We start from the raw sequence: 18,751 nt of genomic DNA on the forward strand, positions 1-18,751 counted from the left end.
TATAGCAACACAGGAGCATGTCTTTCTGCCTTGTGAGGATGAGGAGAGTATATTATATACCCTGGTACAGAAATTCTGTTTGGGATGATCAAAGTTCTGTGAGACAGGTGGTGGTTACGCGACACGGTGAAGGTGCTAAACGCCACAGAAATATACGCTTTGAAGTGGACTGAGTATTCCCCCTTGACGGTGACAAGTGGGCCCCATACCTGCAGCCTTCTCGGCCCTCTCGGCCCGCAGTTGCCCGGCCTCCCGGAGCACGGCCATGGCCCGGATGGCGGCCCGGAGCACAGCCCAGCGGAACACGGCCACAGGATCCATGCCAATGAGCTCCCGCACATAGGAGCTGTCGCTGCCCCGCAGGAGGGCCACGATGTCTGGCCGCATGTAGTCCATGTTCTTTTCTCGGAAGTCCTGGTGGGGGAACGGAGGTGGGTGGTCACTTGCCAGTGACTGCCAAGGTCCTGGGAGCCAGCATGCAACGGTTGCTGGTGGGGTGGGACCCATCTCAACAACACAGAGGGGGGTCCCATCCCTAGGGTCTTCGATAGTAAGAGCCAGAGATGTAGGGCTGGGTCTGAGGGCTATTAGTAAAAGGGATGGCTGGAGGTAAGGGGCCTTGGGGGCATCTACCTTTCCTGCCTTTCCTGCCTCCCACCCTGGACTGATGATGGCAACGGACACACACATACCTTGATCTGATATTTCACTTTCCCTGCAAAGTGCTGAATGATGAATGCTGGCTCCATGACGGGGGTGCCGAGGAAGTACCTGTTGTCTTCGTGCTGCTGCTTGAACTTGGCCAGCAGGGTCTGGCTTGTGGCATGGGGGAAGCTGGGGAAGAGGGTTTGGAACTTTTAGATGCAGGAACAGCGGCGACCACTTGCTCAGCATCTGGTCACAGGCCCTTGGTGGATGAAGCCCGGGCCCTCGTGGCCAATGCAAACATCTGGCACGGGCAAGACTGGGCCCGGGGCCCACTGTGGGCAGCTCCCAGGAATAATCCCAGGAAGGCATTACTCAGGTCTGTGTGTATCTGGACGCTGTGTCTTGGAGGGGGTCTTGCCCTTGCTCCCCTGTTACAGGGAGGGACCGGGAGATGAGGATGGGGCAGGGAGGGCCGAATAAGGGACCCGTTGTACCTGGCTATTTCTGCCTCCCAGGAAGGAAATGCTGCAGTTGGCTTTGGCATACCCGGCCTCTCTGCCCAGCCTCACCACCAATACACACAGAGCAATTTGCCTCTGAATCCCAATGCCAGGCTCTACAGCTTAATGGGGATGGGGTGTCGGGTGGAGGGCAGAAGCTGTAGCTACGAAGCATGCTCTTTCCAGGGCTGGGGAAAGGGTGTGGAACGAGGAACCTGCTCATTCAGTCATTGGGATAAATACCATTTTAATGTGCTATTTTAGAAAATCCAGATCGATGCAAATTAAAAAAAAAAATCTACAAAGAACCAAAATAGCAAGATTTTAAACAAAGACAGATCCAACCCTGCTCAGCCTGGCCATGCCTCACATTCCTCCTCAGGATCCAGCTCTGGGTTTCCTGGAAGTGATGATTTAGTCCTTCCTAGCACCCTGATCGTTCTCTTATCTGAACATTCTCTCCCTGGATCCCAGCTATGAACGGATGTGTCCATGGGCCTGGGTCTGAGGCAGGAGGTGAGCCTGATTCAACCCAGCCCCCTCCCGGGACTTTAGAAGCAGACAAGGGGCTGAAAAAAGGTTGTTGATAGAAAGAGGTGTCCGTGTGCTGATCCTGAGAACCAGTGAAAGTGACCGGATTCAGAAATAGGGTCTTAATGAATATAATTAGTAAAGATGAGGTTATGGAGTTGGGGGGTAGACACTGATCCAGTGGATTGGAATCTTTATAAGAGGAGATGAGACAGAGACAGAAGAGATGGTGATGTGCACACAGAAGGCAGAGACTGGGGTGATGTAGCCACATGCCATGGAATGCTAGGGTCCCCCAGCAGCTGGAAGACGCAAGGAAGGATCATCCTCTAGAGGGAGTGCAGCTCTGCCCACACTTTGATTTCAGCCTAGTGATACTGATTTTCCACTTTGGGCTTCTAGGACCATGAGAGAATACATTTGTTATTTTAAGCTACCTGTGCTTTGTGGTCATTTATTACAGGAGCCACAGGAAATAAATTTGGTGAGTGAATTTCAGTGACTGCCGCAGGGTGGCCAAGCATGAGGCACTTTAGCAACACCTCTTCTAGCCTTCACGGTGTCCTATGGACGAGGGGTGCCAGGCTTAGCAGGAAGTCTGGTGTCTGGGTCTCTGATTCCATGTGTTGCCCTTTGCAAGGATGCACCAACCTCATGCCTAGTTTCGAGACTTGGGCCCCATGTCCCTTTCTTAACAGCTCCAAGGTATGCATGATCCAGATTTATCGCACGTGTTACTATCTCCTTGATAAATGCTACATGCACTTTGCTAATGTGAGGTCAGGATTAGTGGCCAAATGAGCGTGACAAACTCAGAAGTTCTTGGGGATGGTGTGGCTTCAGGGTGAGGCTCTGGGGGCTGGGGAATCAGGTTTGTGGGGGGCACTGGGCCACGGACACTCACTTGCTCTCTTCGTCCAGCAGATAGAAGAGCCCGGTGGGCTTCTTGCTGATGAGATGGATGCAGCCGACATTATCTGTGTAGTCAATGTTGTGCCACGAGATCCCTTCGCTCTGGTACTCCTCCTGCAGGGTTTGGGGGTTAGCTGGTAATTTCACTACCTCAGGGCTATGCTAATATTTACATACCACGTGTCTGTATAAACATATTTATGTATGTACATACATATTTATACATGCATCTGTAAATACCAATACATATTGATGTATCAGTGGAAATATATTCATAATTACATAAAATTATTAATAACAAGAAACAAGAATGTACATGCTTAAATATCTGTCACACGAGATGCTTAAAACCACACTTAACATGTCCCGGGGGCCAGCAAACTTTCTCTGTCAAGGGCCAGATAATAAATACATTAAGCTTTATGAGCTAGAAAGAGTCTTCTCATGATTCTGCTGTCATAGCAGGAAAGAGGCCGCAGATGATATGTAGGCAAGTGGGCGTGGCCATGTGCCACTAAAGGTTTATTTACAAAAACAGGTTGTGGGGTGGGATTGGACCTGTGAGCTGCCATCTGCCGTCCCCTGCTCTAGAACTGCAATGTCCAATAATGTGTGATATAATGCCATGTAGTGCGAGCGACCTGCCTAACTCCAAATTTTCAGTCAGTTAAAAAGGTAAAAAGAAACAAGTGAAATTAATAAAAGACTTAATTTAACCTAATATATTCAAAATAGGATCTTGTCAATGTATGATCAATAAAAAAAAATTATCAATGAGGCATTTTATATTCTTTCCCTTTTGCACGATGTGTGTCATCTGCTGTGTCTCACCACTGTCACAGTAACTCAATGCAGTCCGCACTGAGTTACTCAGCAGCCAGAAGGAAAGTTTAATAGTAAAATCAGCTAGATATTTATATAAGCCTATCATTTTTTTTCTGCCTAGATCATCAATGTGAAGAATAACACATGGGTAAAGATGGCTGAGTGCGTAGTGAAGAGACACAGGAGATAGATTATTAAAACGGTTTGCCAAAGCAAATCCTTATGAGGCAGCTCCATTTCTCTCCCATCGGATGGATTTTCACATTTGAGCAGAAAGAAGGTACAAGATTGACCCGTGGACAAAAATATGCCTAGTGTTTGCCCATCCAAGGCCGGGCAGAGGTTTCCCAGACTTTCTCTTCCATAAAGAAAGAGTCCAGGGTTGGGGTCATTCCATACCCTCTCAGGGTGCATGGGCAACAAGATGGCATTTCCTTACCTGTTCTAGTTTGAAAATGTGCTGGTTGAAATAATACTGAAGCTGCTCGTTGGCATAGTTGATACAGAACTGCTCAAAACTGTTCCGCTCGAAGTCTTCAAATCCGAATATGTCGAGGACCCCAATGGACAAGCACTGGGAATACGGAGAAAACAGTTATCATTGGTGGGTCCTTCCGTGGAAGTGAGCCGTTTGGTTGTGAGGGCTCTGTGCTCTGCTGAACGCTCTGCTGCCACTACCTTGGAATCTATAATATGTGAATGAGGGGTGCTGTGTGTTCACTACGCACAGGATGGGGTGTTAACTACACCCCATCCTGTTCCCTGGGCCTTGGAGAAACTGGCCTCTTTGCTGACACCAACCACAGCCACCTTGGCTCCCGACGTCACAGGCCACCTGCCAAGGACGTGTGACACTAAGCGCCTGGTCTTCCCCGGCTCTGCTTGGTGGAGCAGGCAGGGAGGGGTAGGGGCTCTCACCGAGACAGACTCTTCCATGTCTTTCTTGTTGAGGAGGGCGTGGTTGATCCGCAGCACGATCCAGTCGAAGAGAGCACTGTACAGTGACTTGGCCATGGAGTCACGGGCAGTGATAGCCTGTGGGCATAGGATGGGGAGCGTCACACCTTGGCAAGGTGTGCTGCAGTACCCAGAGGTCTGTACTCACGGGAAATTCGAGGGTGTGTTTAAACCCCCAGCTCATTGGACACGGCCGCTCTCACTCTGCACATCACCTTCAGCTTGGAATGCCCCGACACATAGGAGCATGAACTATGCAGCCAGGACTTGGCAGCCTAAGGTTAGCAAAGTCTTTCTCACCAGCCAGCCTGCTCCTCAGAGCAACATGGGGACCATTGAGGATGGAACACGGGCTTAGAGAGGGCACCGGTCAGCCCATGGGGAGAACTAGCCAGGAGGACAAACTAGGTTGAAAGCCAGGTCCCTTACGGTTCTGGGAGCATTGTGGAGATGCCATCATGTACATAAAAGGAGTAACAGCTTTTAAATTAAACAAACAAAAAAGGGGATCCCTGAGTGGCTCAGTGGTTGAGCATCTGCCTTCACTTCAGGGCATGATCCTGGAGTCCCGGATCGAGTCCCAGTCAGGCTTCCCGCTGGGAGCCAGCTTCTCCCTTTGCCTATGTCTCTACCTCTCTCTCTCTCTGTGTCTCTTGTGAATAAGTAAAATCTTAAACAAACAAAACAAAACAAAAACGGGGGCACCTGGGTGGCTCAGCTGGTTAAGCATCTGCCTTCGGCTCAGGCATGATCCCAGGGTCCTGGGATCAAGAGGACTCTGCTTCTCCCTCTGCCCCTCCTGCCTGCTTTGTGCTCTCTCACTCTCTCTCAAATAAAGAAATAATAAAACCTAAAAAAAAAAAAAAAGGCTTATAGAGGTTAATTTACATATAATAAATTGTTTTTATGTCCTCAGATCTATTGTGACAGATGCACTTGGCTATAATTAAGATCTAGAACACATCTTCTGGTTTTGCCTTTCCCGGGAGGTTGTAGAAATGGGGCCGCAAGGGATATAAAGCCCCACACCTGGTATCTTTCCCTCGGCATCACGCCCCTAAGGGATAGCCAGGCTGTTGGGGTTTCAGGTATCCTGTGGCAACTTTACAGAACATTTCAGGGGACCTTTGCCTGTGGGAGCTCAGAATGTCCATGGTACTTGTTTAAGATACCCAAGCAGCTTCTACCACTAACTAAAATTCCATAAATCCCCACCCAGCCCATGGCTAGGTATTTTCCTGAGGCCATCGAAGTTGCCAGCTGCAAGTCACATTGCTCTTGAGATGTAGAAACGCAAGAAAAACACATCACAAGGAAAACATCCAGGCTGGGGCCAGAGAGAAGCAACTTATCAAGATTCAGGGACCCACTTAATGGTTGTAAAGGTCGTACTCTAGCCCGGGGGGGTCAACAAACTTGAAGGGCCAGATGGTCTTTGGCATCCTGGCTTGGTTCTGCCAATACAGTAGGAAACCCACAATATTAAAAAAAAAAAAAAAAAAAAAAAAAAAAGTGTGGCTGTATGTCAATAAAACTTTATTTACAAAAGCAGGCAGTGGGCTGGATTTGGCCTGTGGGCTGCAAGTGGCCGTCCTCTGCTAATGACAACTGGCATGGAAACATATGTGGCCTCAAGTTCTGGCCCTAGGGCTCAAGTGTGTTGTAAGAGCTGTTCTGTGCTGTGCCTGAGCTCATGTGAAGACAAGAGATACTGTCACAGTTCTTTAAAGACAGGAAGAAGGGGATCCCTGGGTGGCGCAGCGGTTTAGCGCCTGCCTTTGGCCCAGGGCGCGATCCTGGAGACCTGGGATCGAATCCCACGTCGGGCTCCCAGAGCATGGAGCCTGCTTCTCCCTCTGCGTATGTTTCTGCCTCCCTCCTTCTCTCTCTCTGTGACTATCATAAATAAATAAAAAAAAAAAAAAAAAAAAAAAAAGACAGGAAGAAGACTATCCAGGCCGGCTGCTTCTGGAGCCCCCACCCCACCCCGTGCCCTGAAAGAGCCTAGGGCAGTACTCACCTCACTGAGACTGTAGGGAAGGATGAGTTTGTCATTGGCTGTCACCGTTTTTCTTTTGGTCAGGACCTCCACCAAGATTTCTCGCTTCACCTGTGTCAAGGTCAAGGAGGGAGAGAAAGGGGGGAGGGGAGAGAAGGGTTACTGGGGGGGGGTCCTCACGTCACTGAGCTAAGGCCTGAAGCCTGAGGAAGGTGAGAAGAGGACCTCCAGCAGCTGCACCAGGATATGGGCCTAAAGCCCACCCTGTGATGAGTGTTATGCTCAGTATGTTTCCCAATGATCATACCCACTGGCTCGGTCAATGGCCTGGGAGTATGGCCACATAGAACTGGGTGTCACTGTGGGTCTATGTGCTGCCTGCCTTTATGGATGTTGCTGTTAGAGTAGGTTCCTGGCCTGTTTCTTCCTAACTGCCAAGCCCCCTCCACAAGCTACAGGTAGTCAGAGTAGGGGCAGGGGAAGCTGCCCCAAACTCCTGGCAGATGTGTATACTCATCCACATGAACACAACAGAAGCTGGACTCTTGCAACCAGGCACATATTCCTTAAGAAAAGCCATAGATGCAATGTAAACTTAGGAAACAGAAAGATGAGGGCTCTTGAGTGGCTCAGTGGTTGAGCATCTGGCTTTGGCTCATGTTGTGATCCCAGGGTCCTCAAGTCCTGCATCAGGCTCCCCGCAGGGAGTCTGCTTCTCCCTCTGCCTGTGTCTCTGCCTCTCTGTGTCTCTCATGAATAAATAAATAAAACCTTAAAAAAAAAAAAAAAAAGACGAGGGCAGGACTTTTCAGATATGGCACCACTGGGGGCTGGATCATTCTTTGCTATGGGGAAGCTGTTCGGTGCATTATATGAGGTTAAGCAGAATCCCTGGCCTCATGCACTAGAGGACAGTAGCCCCTCGGAGTTGTGACAAGCCACAAATGCCTCCAGACACTGCCCAGTGCCCCTAGGGGTTAAGTGCCAGTGGATAAGGGGATGGCAGGTTCAATGAGCAAATGACCTCGCTGATCAAAGTATGGTTTTGTTTTTTGTTTTTTTATTTTTATTTTTTTCAAAGTATGGTTTTGAAGGGCCTTTCACATGAGGGGCTGAGAGGGGAGGCAGCCATGCTCAGGAAGGAGTCCTTCAGAAATGAGGAAGGGATGGGATGCCCTGAGGGCATTACGCTAAGTGAAATAAATCAGACAAGAGTAAGACAGAGTAAAACAAATACTGTATGATCTCACTTGTATGTGGAATCTGAAAAAAAAAAAAAAACACACACACAACAAAAAACCCCCTAAAAAAATCCACCTAGAAAAAAAAACCAAAACCCCCCAAACTAAACTAAGCTTGACAGATACAGAGAACAAATTGGTGGTTGCCAGGGTCAGGAGACAGGGATTGGTAAGGTGGGTAATAAAGAGGTTCAGAAGGAATGGACTTCCAGTTATAAAATAAAGAAGTCCTGAAAACGTAATGTCTAGCAGGGGAACTTTAGTTAAGAATACTGTGTGGCATAAACGAAAGTCACTAAGAGGGTAGATCTTTAAAGTTCTCTTCACTAGAAAAAACTGATTCTGTAATCATGTGTGGTGACAGATGTTAACGGGACTTACTGTAGTCATCATTTTGCAATACATACGAATACCGGATTGTTATGTTGTAATGTTGAAACATAATACTGTATGACAATTATACCTCAATTTAAAGAAAAGACAGAAAAAGAGAAACAAGGAAGAGGTGTTGCACAGATGGTGGTGGTGGGGTAGGGTGGGGCAGCAGTGTGGAAGCAGGCAGAAAGGCCCTGGTTTATTGAAGTGCGGCCAAGGCAGGAGGTTCTGGGTCCTTGCTGGCCACGGAGGCTGGGTGCAAAGGGCAGTACCTTCAGGAGCTGTGACAGCGTGTCCAGCACCTCGGGGGGCCCGACCTCCAGGCCTTCGTCTCGGCCTGTAGCTCTCTTCTTGTACGTGACGTTGCCCAAGTACAGGATGGCTGAGAGGACGGAAAAAATCCTGTGAGAGCAAAGGAGCCTAGGTTGGAGTGGTTTCCAGAGTCATAAGGCAACAGAATCTTCCAGCCAGTTGGGCTGAATTTGTACAACCAGCCAAGTTCAGTCGGACACATGAAATTTAAAAAAGGTCCAATCTCACTGTTGCAGACCCTCTGTGGAATGTGACTTTGTAGACCAATGGCTCACCTGGGGGTTGTTTGTTTGTTTATTTATTTGGTGGGGCGTGGGTGCTTAAATATTTTTTTATGGAAGTCTAATGTGTGTGAAAAAAAAAAAATCCCCCAACCATGCATAAAAAACAGGCAAAAAGGGGAGCCCTAGTGGCGCAGCGGTTTAGCGCCGCCTGCAGCCTGTGGTGTGATACTGGAGACCTGGGATCGAGTCCCACGTCAGGCTCCCTGCATGGAGCCTGCTTCTCCCTCTGCCTGTGTTTCTGCCTCCCTCTCCCTCTCTCTCTCTGAATAAATAAATAAATAAATCTTAAAAAAAAAAAAAAAAAAAAAAACCACAGGCAAAAAAAAAAAAAAGAAAGAAAGAAAGCAAAAAATTCTTAAGTGTGGAGTTTGATAAATTGTCACAAAATATACACCTCCTTGTAACTAGCACTCAGAGCAAGAGACAGAACATTCCAGGCACTGGAAGCCACCCCAGCTCCTGCAGAGGAATGGCTGTCCTCATGTCCTAATGCTATCTGAGAATTTGATGTCCATGAAATCATATGTACTTGTATCTGGCCTAGTACTGGAAGACCGTGATATGGGGGTGCTATGTGTGTTACTATGTATTGTCCAATTTGGTCATACTCAATGCTATATAGTCCAGCATTTCTTAGCCTCAGCCCTGCTGACACGTGGGGCTGGATCATTTTTTGCTGTGGAGGGCTGTCCAGTGCACTAGGGGACACTATCCCTGGCCCCTGCCAACTAGCTGCCAGAAGCAGTGTCCTTCCTCCCCCTCACGCAGTGTGATCATCAAAAATGTCTCTCGACGTGGCCAGCGGCCCCGTGGGGTTAGAGCTGGCCCCAGGTGAGCACCACTGCTATGTGTGGAGTCCAGTGAATGGCAATCTACAGTCCATTCTTGTATAGTGTCTTTGCTAAGAATGGCTCTTCAGTTTTTAGAGGGTAGTTAAAAAACAAAACAAAACAAAACAAAAAAACACAGACCACGGAACAATGACCGTTTGGCCCTCCATGCGGAAGATTTTACTATCTGGCCCTTCACAGAAAGTTTGCCAATCTCTGCATGATATATAGATGTTTAGTTATTGAATTCCTGCTGGTGAGCATTTGTCTTGTGGGGGGGGTGGTATTCCAACTTTTTGAGGCTGTTAATAACAAGGCTGCCGTGTGCAAGTCTTCAAGTCAGCACAAGCACACATTGCTTTGGGCACATAAAGGTCTAGTAGAAACTGCCAACAGTGTTCCAAGGGGGCTGGCCTGATCTGTGCCCTCCCAGAAGTGGGCAGTGGTTCCCTCTGGGTATACTGAACTCATCGGGCAGGTGTGGCAAGTTCCCTGGGGTGGCTTTCCAAAAAATTAAAAAAATTTTTAATTGTGGTAAAACACACATCATGTAAAATTTACCATCGTAACCATTTTCAGGTATTAAGGACATCTGCACTGCTGGGTAAAAGCCCTGGGGTTTTACATCTCCCAGTGACTAATGACGAGTCCCTTTCCACATGCTAGCTGCCATCGGGCTGCCCTTATTAGTATCTGGGTTCCCTCTGGGGTGTTAGCCAGGTCTTAGGGAGTAGCCTTAGGTAAAGATGGGGAGGGGTAGGGGTGTCCACACGGGAGAAGGCAGGAGGGCTGGGCTGCCTACTTACTGCTTCTTGGTGGCAGGGAGGAAGCCCACCATCTCCATGGCCTGCTTGAGTCTCTCAAAGTCATGCTTCAGGTCTTCTCCATCTTCGATCTTCAAGTTATGCTGAAAAACAAAGTTGGGAGCACTCTGGGCGTTTCTGGGCCAGCAAGGGTGGTGTGCAAGAGTGATTTTGGCTGGGACTGGTGGGGCAGGGCTCAGGACACAGGGAATGAATGGGCCCCTTTATGCCGCCTCCTTGGAGTCGGTCTGGGGGCCAGAGAGGGCCCAGGCAGACAGCCTCTGACCTCCTGGCGTGTAAACAGCCCATGGGGAACAGAGGCAGCGTTTGTGGCCGCGGCTCGGGGCTGTTTACCTGGTTGAGGTAGAAATAATCTTCAGGCTGCTTGAGCTGAAATTCTTGACGCTCTTCCTCGCTGACGCCAAGTAACAAATAATAAAACACGTGGTAGTTCCTGTGGGTCAAAAGGAGGAGAAAAAATTCATTTTTGGAGGCCAAGCAACGGCTACTCTTCAAACCACTACTAATATTGCTTTGGGGACCACACCAGGGAGGAAAAAAAAAACCACACACCTCAAATATGTACCAATTTGAGACAATAAGTTGATTCTTATGATGTCTTAAAAGGAAAACTAAACCGTGAGCTTCTCCGGTGAGGAGATGTCTGGGGATGAGGGGTATTACTCTGGGTAAAAGCCTGGGTAGGCACAAAAATAAGCACAAGAAGGTGGTTTAGGAGGTATGAGTTGCAAAGCTTGCAGCCACAGAGCAGCCTTGCTCCTGGGAGATTGGCCACCATCTCCCATAGGGCTAGGACACCTGCTTCACTCCTTTGTGGGGAAGAAGGCAGATGTGGTGGGTCACTGAGGAAATTTCCTCCTACCTCTCATCCTTCTCTTGAGAGACGAGGCGAGACTTTTCAAGCAGGTATTTTTCAACAACAGCCCTGTTATTAAAAGGAAGAGGAGTAAAATGTTACATTTTGATAGTTTTCTAGAACAGAGTAATTTGTCACAATAAAGCCAGCTGAGGATTAATTTCCTTTGACACAAGGTAAACACAGGTACCTAAATCACCCTTTAGAAATACAATCATCTTGGGGCACCTGGGTGGCTCGTTGGTTAAGCATCTGCCTTTGGCTCATGCTGGCCTGGGATGGAGCCCCGCGCCAGGCTCCCTGCTCAGCAAGGAGTCTGCTTCTGCCTCTCCCTCTCATGCTCTCTCTCTCTCACTTTCTGTCTCAAATAAATAACTAAAATCTTAAAAAAAAAAAAAATCATCCTAAATATCACAGTCAATCTAAATGTGGCAAATATAATCAATCTAAGTGGTCATAAATATAACTACCCTAAATGTCATGTATATAATCAATCACCCCCAAGTGTCGCCTTGTCTTATGACTGCCATCCATAAAAATAAGGAACCTGGAGGGGATCCCTGGGTGGCGCAGCGGTTTAGCGCCTGCCTTTGGCCCAGGGCGCGATCCTGGAGACCCGGGGTCGAATCCCACGTCGGGCTCCCGGTGCATGGAGCCTGCTTCTCCCTCTGCCTATGTCTCTGCCTCTCTCTCTCTCTCTCTCTCTCTCTGTGACTATCATAAATAAATAAAAATTAAAAAAAAAAAGAAAAGGAACCTGGATTGGCCACTTCTGCTCGCCAGACCAGATACGAGTTGATCACTGTTCAGAAGCTTAAGAAGCACCCTGGGGTACCCCCCTCAGGCAGCGGGAACTGGGGCAACTGTACCCATGTGTTCACGGACAACAGGGGAAGGTCGCCCTCTGCATTCACCACCTCCTCAGCCTTTAAATGCTTTTCCCATTAAAAATCCAAGATAATAGGTTCATTTTTTATTTTTTTTAAAGATTTTATTTATTTATTTGAGAGGGAGACCAAGTGAGCTTTGGGGGTGGGAGGACAGAAGGAGAGGTCTCCCTGCTGAGCAGGGAGGCCAACATGGGGGCTGATCCCAGGACCCTGGGATCAAGATCTGAGCTGAAGAAGGCACTTAACCAACTAGGGCATCCAGGCACCCCTCTATTTTTTTTTTTATAACTTCTTTATTGATATAAACTGCACATATTTAATATAGGCAACGTGGTGAGTCTTTTTTTTTTTTTTTAAGATTTTATTTATTTATTCATGACAGACACAGAGAGAGAGAGGCAGACACAGGCAGAGGGAGAAGCAGGCTCCATGTAGGGAGCCTGATGTGAGACTCGATCCCGGGTCTCCAGGATCAGGCCCTGGGCTGAAGGCAGCGCCAAACCGTGGGTCATTGGGCTGCCCACGTGGTGAGTCTTGACTGGGTACTTTCCTATTTTGTTCCACCAGCTTTACAAGCTGTCACTGATGCACAGTAAGCTAGAAGTGTGTGAACTGATGAGTTGTGACACATGCAGGCACCTGTGTACCTACCACCATGACCCAGTTTCCTGGGCCCTTAGTCAACCCTCCCTGCCTCTCAACCCCAAGCAGCCACTGATTAGCCCCACCATAGATTAGTTTGCATTGTCTAGAATTTTAAAGAAATACAATCCTTCGGTATATATATATTGTGTCTGCCTTGTCACTCAGCCCAGTGACTCTGAGATTCAGCCCCATTGCAGCATGTATCAGAGCTTCACGCCACAATGTGTTACCCATTCATTAGCTGACGGACATTTGATGGTCAGGCGTCCATGAGGCTGTGTGGGCTCTGGGGCAGGGCCCAGGGACCTCTACAGCTATACTCTCAATGTTAGCAGTAGTAAGGACTATTCTCAGCACTGTTTTGTAGGGATTAAATGCCCTGAATCCTTTCACCCTGGGGGTGGACACTGTGGCTCCAACTGAAAGATGAGATCCTAAAATTGAAGAGGCCACCTGCCACCTGCTGCCTAGGACCCCCCAGGAGGGAAGTAGCCTAGCAGGGACCCCACCCAGTGGGGCTGGAGGGGCTGGTCATTCATGGGTTATACCACCACCACGTGTGGGAGCTGGATAGCTCTGCAGGCTCCCTTCACCTGAGCCCATCCTGTTTTATAGGAAAGGCAGCTGGTACCCGGGGGTAGGGGTAGAGGTGGGTAGGCCTGGGCGACATCCCTGGGCCCCTGGTCCAGGGCTTGCTAGACACCACCTGCCTCTCTCTCCAGGACAGCAGTCGCCTGTCTGCAGACTTGCCTGGGACACATGCAAACAAAACATGCACGGGCGGGTTTCCATGGACTCGGACTGTGTCCTCTCATCTTTCAAACCCATGTTTTTTTTCTATTCCTTCCCCCAGCTAGTAACTATTTTAGTTGTTGGTGGTTTGTTCTCCTAGGGAGGGAAGCCACATCTGGTTCTAGAATCAGACTCCTGCTGGAAGCTCCACCTGTGGCCAATTCCCTGTGCTATGTCGGCATAGTGGAGAGGACAGCGACCCCTTACTGGCATTGAGCTGTCATGTGACAATGACAGCCCCTTCCCTTCCCTGATCATTCTTAATGCCAGGACCCTACTGGGGTTTGTAGGGGGCCAGGGATCCCCCGGTACTGAGCCACTGAACCCACAGGAAGACGAGGTCTTGCAAATTGGGGAACTGGAGGAAGACTTGGACTGCCCCTGACCCTTGGCCTCCACAGGAAATGGCATTGAGAAGTGTCACCTCCCCAAAAGCAGAACTGGGTCTGGGCCTGCTCTTCCCCAGCTGGCTGTGACCACTCCCTGGACAGGAAGTGTACCTCCTCATCGAGCGTGGGCAGGCCACATGGTCATGGGCTGAGGTGGGACTTCCTTTCCTGAATCCAAGGCCACAGACAGGACTTTCAAAAGTTGGTCTGTAAGACACAATCACCCGGGACCTCTGGCCCTGAGCTTGATGGGAGCCTGAGGCAGGCAGAACAGGCTGGACCAGTTAGCTGAAGGCCAACACTTGCTGGTACACTGGGTCACATGGTGGCCCCCAGAAGGTATGCCCACTTGGAAGCTGTGAGTTTGACTTTATATGGCAAAAGAGTCTTTGTAGATGTAATTAAGGGAAGGCTCTGGAGATACGAACATCTTCCATGATCAGAGTGGACCCTAAATCCAGGGACAAAGTCCTAAGAAGAAGAACACTGAGTGATGCAGAGAAGACCACGTGATGATGGAAGCTGAGATTGGGGTGATGTGGCCATAAGCCAAGGAAGGCCTGGAGTCACCAGAAGCTGCCAGAGGGCACAAAGAATCCTCTCTTGGAGGCTGTGGAAGGAATGCTGTCCTCCCTACATATTGATTTCAGGCTTTCAACCTTCAATGCTGTGAGACAAGAAATTCCTCCTGCCTTGAGCCCCCCAGTTTGTGGCACTTTTTTATGGGAGCCATAGGACACCAGAGACCACACAGAGGAGCAAGCTGGGAGCAAAGCTCCAGTCTGACCCATGGCTGCAGAGCCATCCCTGGACCCGGGAAAACATGAAGTAGCCTCCTGGCATCTCTGCTCCCATGAGGGAGTTTCCAGGATTGTAGATGGGGTATGATTCTGTGTCATCTGCCCAAGAAGGTACTCTGGGCAACTCCTGCTGGTCAGACGCCCTGCAACAGGGGTAGGCGGTGGCCATGTCTATGCAGATGCCCAGCAGCACTGAGTGATGGGGGGGATCACTGGATGGTCTATGGGCTGAGGGGACAAAGCACAATTGCCATTTATTGGGGATTTCTCACTCATACCACCGCCCGCTGGAGCCTGGGCAGAGAGGCCTGAGGGTTCAAGAAAATAATATCCTGATTCGAGAGAAACAACATTCCTATTTGTGTCTTGAATATACATTGTCATTTGAAATGATCATGAGTCAGGTTAGATGAACAGAAGACCTACATACTCTGGATTCAATCTCCTGCCACTCAAGGACTTCTCCATTCCTGAAATGCCCGAGCCTTCTCCAGGCTCTGTTGCTCGGGTTTCCCCACATGGAACATTTGGGCTACTCAGAGCATCACCTGGAACCGGTGTAAATCCTGCTGCCACGGCAAACCCTTGCACCAGAATGTAGAGGCAGGGATCATCCCCTTGAGTAACCTTGGACTGTGCCAAGGTGCCTTTTTTTTTTTTTTTAACTGTGAAAGAGTTTTATTGATTCATAAGATTTCTGATTATTAAAAAAAAATACCCCCCAAAAATACCCAAAACATTATGCAGTATTAAATCACAATTACATTTTTTAACCAACTGTAACTACTCAGAATATATACTTAAAAAAAATATATTTTGGGGCAGCCCTGGTGGAGCAGCTGTTTAGCGCCGCCTGCAGCCTGGGCTGTGGTCCTGGAGACCCAGGATTGAGTCCCACGTCAGGCTCCCTGCATGGAGCCTGCTTCTCCCTCTGCCTGTGTCTCTGCCTCTCTCTCTCTCTAAAATAAATAAATAAATAAATAAATAAATAAATAAATAAATAAATAAATAAATAAATTTATTTTTAAAAATCCTTAAAAATATATTTTATTTATTTATGAGAGAGAGAGACAGAGAGAGAGAGAGAGAGGCAGAGACATAGGCAGAGAAAGAAGCAGGCTCCATGCAGAAAGCCTGATGTGGGACTTGATCCTGGGACTCTAGGATCACGCCCTGGGTCGAAGGCAGGCACTCAACCTCTGAGGCACCCAGGCATCCTGAAAAAATATTTTTTTTAAAGAGAAAGAAATGCTATAGCACCGAATTCTAATATGACCTTATGACTTAAATACTATGACAAAATAGATAATTCCTGAAAACATTAGTTTATTGCACAAAGCTGCCAGACATTTATAAGCATAATCACTGCGCAGAGTGATGAAAACAATTTGAACGTTATATATTTAGTTGAAGTAATTGTGCTTCCACCTAAGGAAATTACATTTCTGCCAGAAAAATGCTGATCTGTTTTAACTTTCACCAGACAATCAACTTCACAATTCAGTTACCACCTTTCCATCCACCCATCTACCTAATCCATTCATCCATCCACCCATCCATGAATTCATCAATCTACAAATTCATCCATCTATGAATTTTCCCACCTAGCAACGAATCTATCCATCCACCCACCCACCCGATCCATTAAATTTATTCATCTATGTACCTACCCACCCACAAATCCATCCATCTACCCACCCACCCATGAATTCATCCATCCATCCACTCACGAATCCATCCATTTATCCAGCCACCCACCCACCCACCCACTTAACCTATGAATCTATCCATCTGTCCACCTACCTACTTCATGAATCTATCCATCCATCCACCCATCTAGCCAATGAATGCATACATCCAACCATCCATCTATCAACCCATCCTTCCTCCCTCCTTCCTATCCACCTACCCACCTTCTTCCCACCTACCCACCTTCCTTCAGTACTTCCCTGGACAACCACTTTAATTTGCTACCCAGTATTACGTCTTTCCCTAACTACAGAGGCACATGTTTGGCAAATGCCACAGTCTATATCAGCTCTGCCTATGGCATCCCCAGATCCACTGAATTTGAAACCTCATCAAGTCCAAGACATAGGTTGGTGTGTCCTTGCCTGTTCTTGGAAAGCTCCACCATGCATCTTCAGTTGTGGTACTTGCTTCTTGGGCACCTCGGCCCACGCTCGATGACCTGGGGACAGAAGTCCCGCTCCTCCCACACCTATGCTTCCCACTTTGACCCACAGCTCAGATCTTCACATCAATGACTTAAAATAAAACCACACTTGCTTCCCTGTACGGCTCACAAGTGCCTGCAGAGCCACATTTCCACACTGAGCTCCCAGGCTGGCTCCTCCTCACAGGGATGCCCAGGACCCTAGCCTGAGGCCAGTGGCACCAACTCACCCTCTCACGATGCCACTCTCCAGGTAGTTGACCTGGATGAACTTCCCAAATCGGCTGGAATTGTTGTTGTGGGCCGTTTTGGCATTTCCGAAAGCCTGTGAGAAAAGCAAAAGCAGATTTTCAGATGGTGAGGATGAAATTTCTACACACCGCAGCCCGGGGCCTCACATGTCCCTCTGGGCATCATGGACATTCACTTGCCTGAAGTCAGGCAGTGACCCTGATGAGACTGATAAACACAGAGCTTAGTGTAGCCCATGTGTGTTCCAACATACTTACTCTTTACCTCCGTGTTTGGGTTGTGTGAGGGTTCAAGTTTTAAGTCTCAGACATGAAAAAGGCTAATCAACGGCATTCATTTTCAGTTATAATTGTTTATATGGTGAACTCTGGCCCATGGGCTAAATCCAGTCCACTGCTTATTTTTGTACTGCTGGCGAGCCAAGAGTGGTTTTCACATTTGTAAATTGTTAAAAAAAAAAATACACACACAAAAAAACAAAAGGAGTAATATTTCCTGACACATGAAAATTCTATTCACATCTCAGTGTCCATAAATGAAGTTTTACTGGCACACAGCCAGGCCTGTTCATTTATGGATCTTCCATGGCTGCTTTTATACTGCCAACAGCAGAGTAGCCATGATAGAGACATTCTGGCTTTCAAGGCTGAAAATATTTACTATCTGGCCCTTTCCAGAAGTGTTTTGCTGAGCCTTGGGCTGCTGTGGGCTCTGGGCCCCCAAAGAATCTGAGGCTGGTTGGGAGGGAGAAGATGTGAAGACAGATTCCATCCTAGAGGGGTCCTGCAATTCTGTGGGATGACAAGCCAGTTCACTGCCAATTTTTTCATTGGGGTAAAACTGGCATGACATAAAGTTAATCATTTAGAAATAAACAATTCAGGGGCATTTAGTACCTTCACAGTGTTGTGGAACCATCTCCTCTGTCTAGTTCCAGAACATTTCTATCACCCCAAAAGGAGACCCCATCCCCATTAGCTATCACTCCCCATACTCCCTCTTGCCTCCCCCAGCTACTGGCAGCTTTCTGTTGCTATGGATTTGCCAGTTTGGGATATTTCACCAAAGTGGGAGCATACATGATGTGGCCTTCTGTCTTGCTTCCTTCACTCAGCAGGATGCTTTTGGGGTTCATCCTCATTGCAGCATGAATCAGGGCTTTATTTCCAATACTCCATTTCCATACATGGAGTCTGTGACTCTGGGGTCCCCCCTGGGGCCTATGTGCCCACCACCCAGATTAAGACAAAGAACACTTCTTGCCCAGGTTCCTGGGGTGTCCCTTCTCCATGAGGTACCCAACACCACTGAGGGGTGAACAGACAGGGAGAAGGTATGATAAAGCCCTGGGGAAATGCAGGGCAGGGAAGGTGCTGGAGAAAGATGCTGGCAGAGGTGGGAGTGCTGGTGCTGGACAGGTGTGGGGAGAAAATACAGAACTAGTCACAGAGCCTGGTGCTCAGCTGTCCAAGCCCCTGGGGCTCCAGGGGCTGAAGAAGGAGTGACATGGCAGGGGAAGGGGGTGATAACCCACTCACACACAGAAAGGGAAGCTTGGTAGCCACAAGAAGGGCCAATAATGTTCCAGTTTGAGAAGGCTGAGCTGAGTGGGAGGCTGTGTGGGAGGCATGAGGGTAATGGAGAGGGTAATGGAGAGGAAGTAGCACTGTCAAGGTTTGTAGGGGGTTGGGGGCTTCATGTGGGTGTCTGAGG

General features: G+C 48.3%; 1 protein-coding gene across 7 annotated transcripts in view; it reads right to left on the reverse strand.

Moving 5' to 3' along the window:
* The window catches only part of MYO9B (myosin IXB), an 89,084-nt gene that overhangs the window by 25,621 nt on the left and 44,712 nt on the right, over window positions 1–18,751 (reverse strand). For all 7 annotated transcript variants that reach the window (XM_077859494.1, XM_077859495.1, XM_077859496.1 and 4 more), the window contains exons 3-13: window positions 17,017–17,111; window positions 11,101–11,163; window positions 10,572–10,671; window positions 10,221–10,321; window positions 8,261–8,390; window positions 6,394–6,483; window positions 4,335–4,451; window positions 3,856–3,990; window positions 2,584–2,705; window positions 693–834; window positions 210–414 (exon numbers count right to left, since the gene is read on the reverse strand). In XM_077859494.1, coding sequence (XP_077715620.1) covers window positions 210–414; window positions 693–834; window positions 2,584–2,705; window positions 3,856–3,990; window positions 4,335–4,451; window positions 6,394–6,483; window positions 8,261–8,390; window positions 10,221–10,321; window positions 10,572–10,671; window positions 11,101–11,163; window positions 17,017–17,111 — 1,300 coding nt within the window. The remainder of the gene's footprint in view (window positions 1–209; window positions 415–692; window positions 835–2,583; window positions 2,706–3,855; window positions 3,991–4,334; window positions 4,452–6,393; window positions 6,484–8,260; window positions 8,391–10,220; window positions 10,322–10,571; window positions 10,672–11,100; window positions 11,164–17,016; window positions 17,112–18,751) is intronic.

This window comes from Canis aureus, chromosome 19 (genome assembly GCF_053574225.1).
Source record: "Canis aureus isolate CA01 chromosome 19, VMU_Caureus_v.1.0, whole genome shotgun sequence".
Classification (NCBI taxonomy): Eukaryota; Metazoa; Chordata; class Mammalia; order Carnivora; family Canidae; genus Canis; species Canis aureus.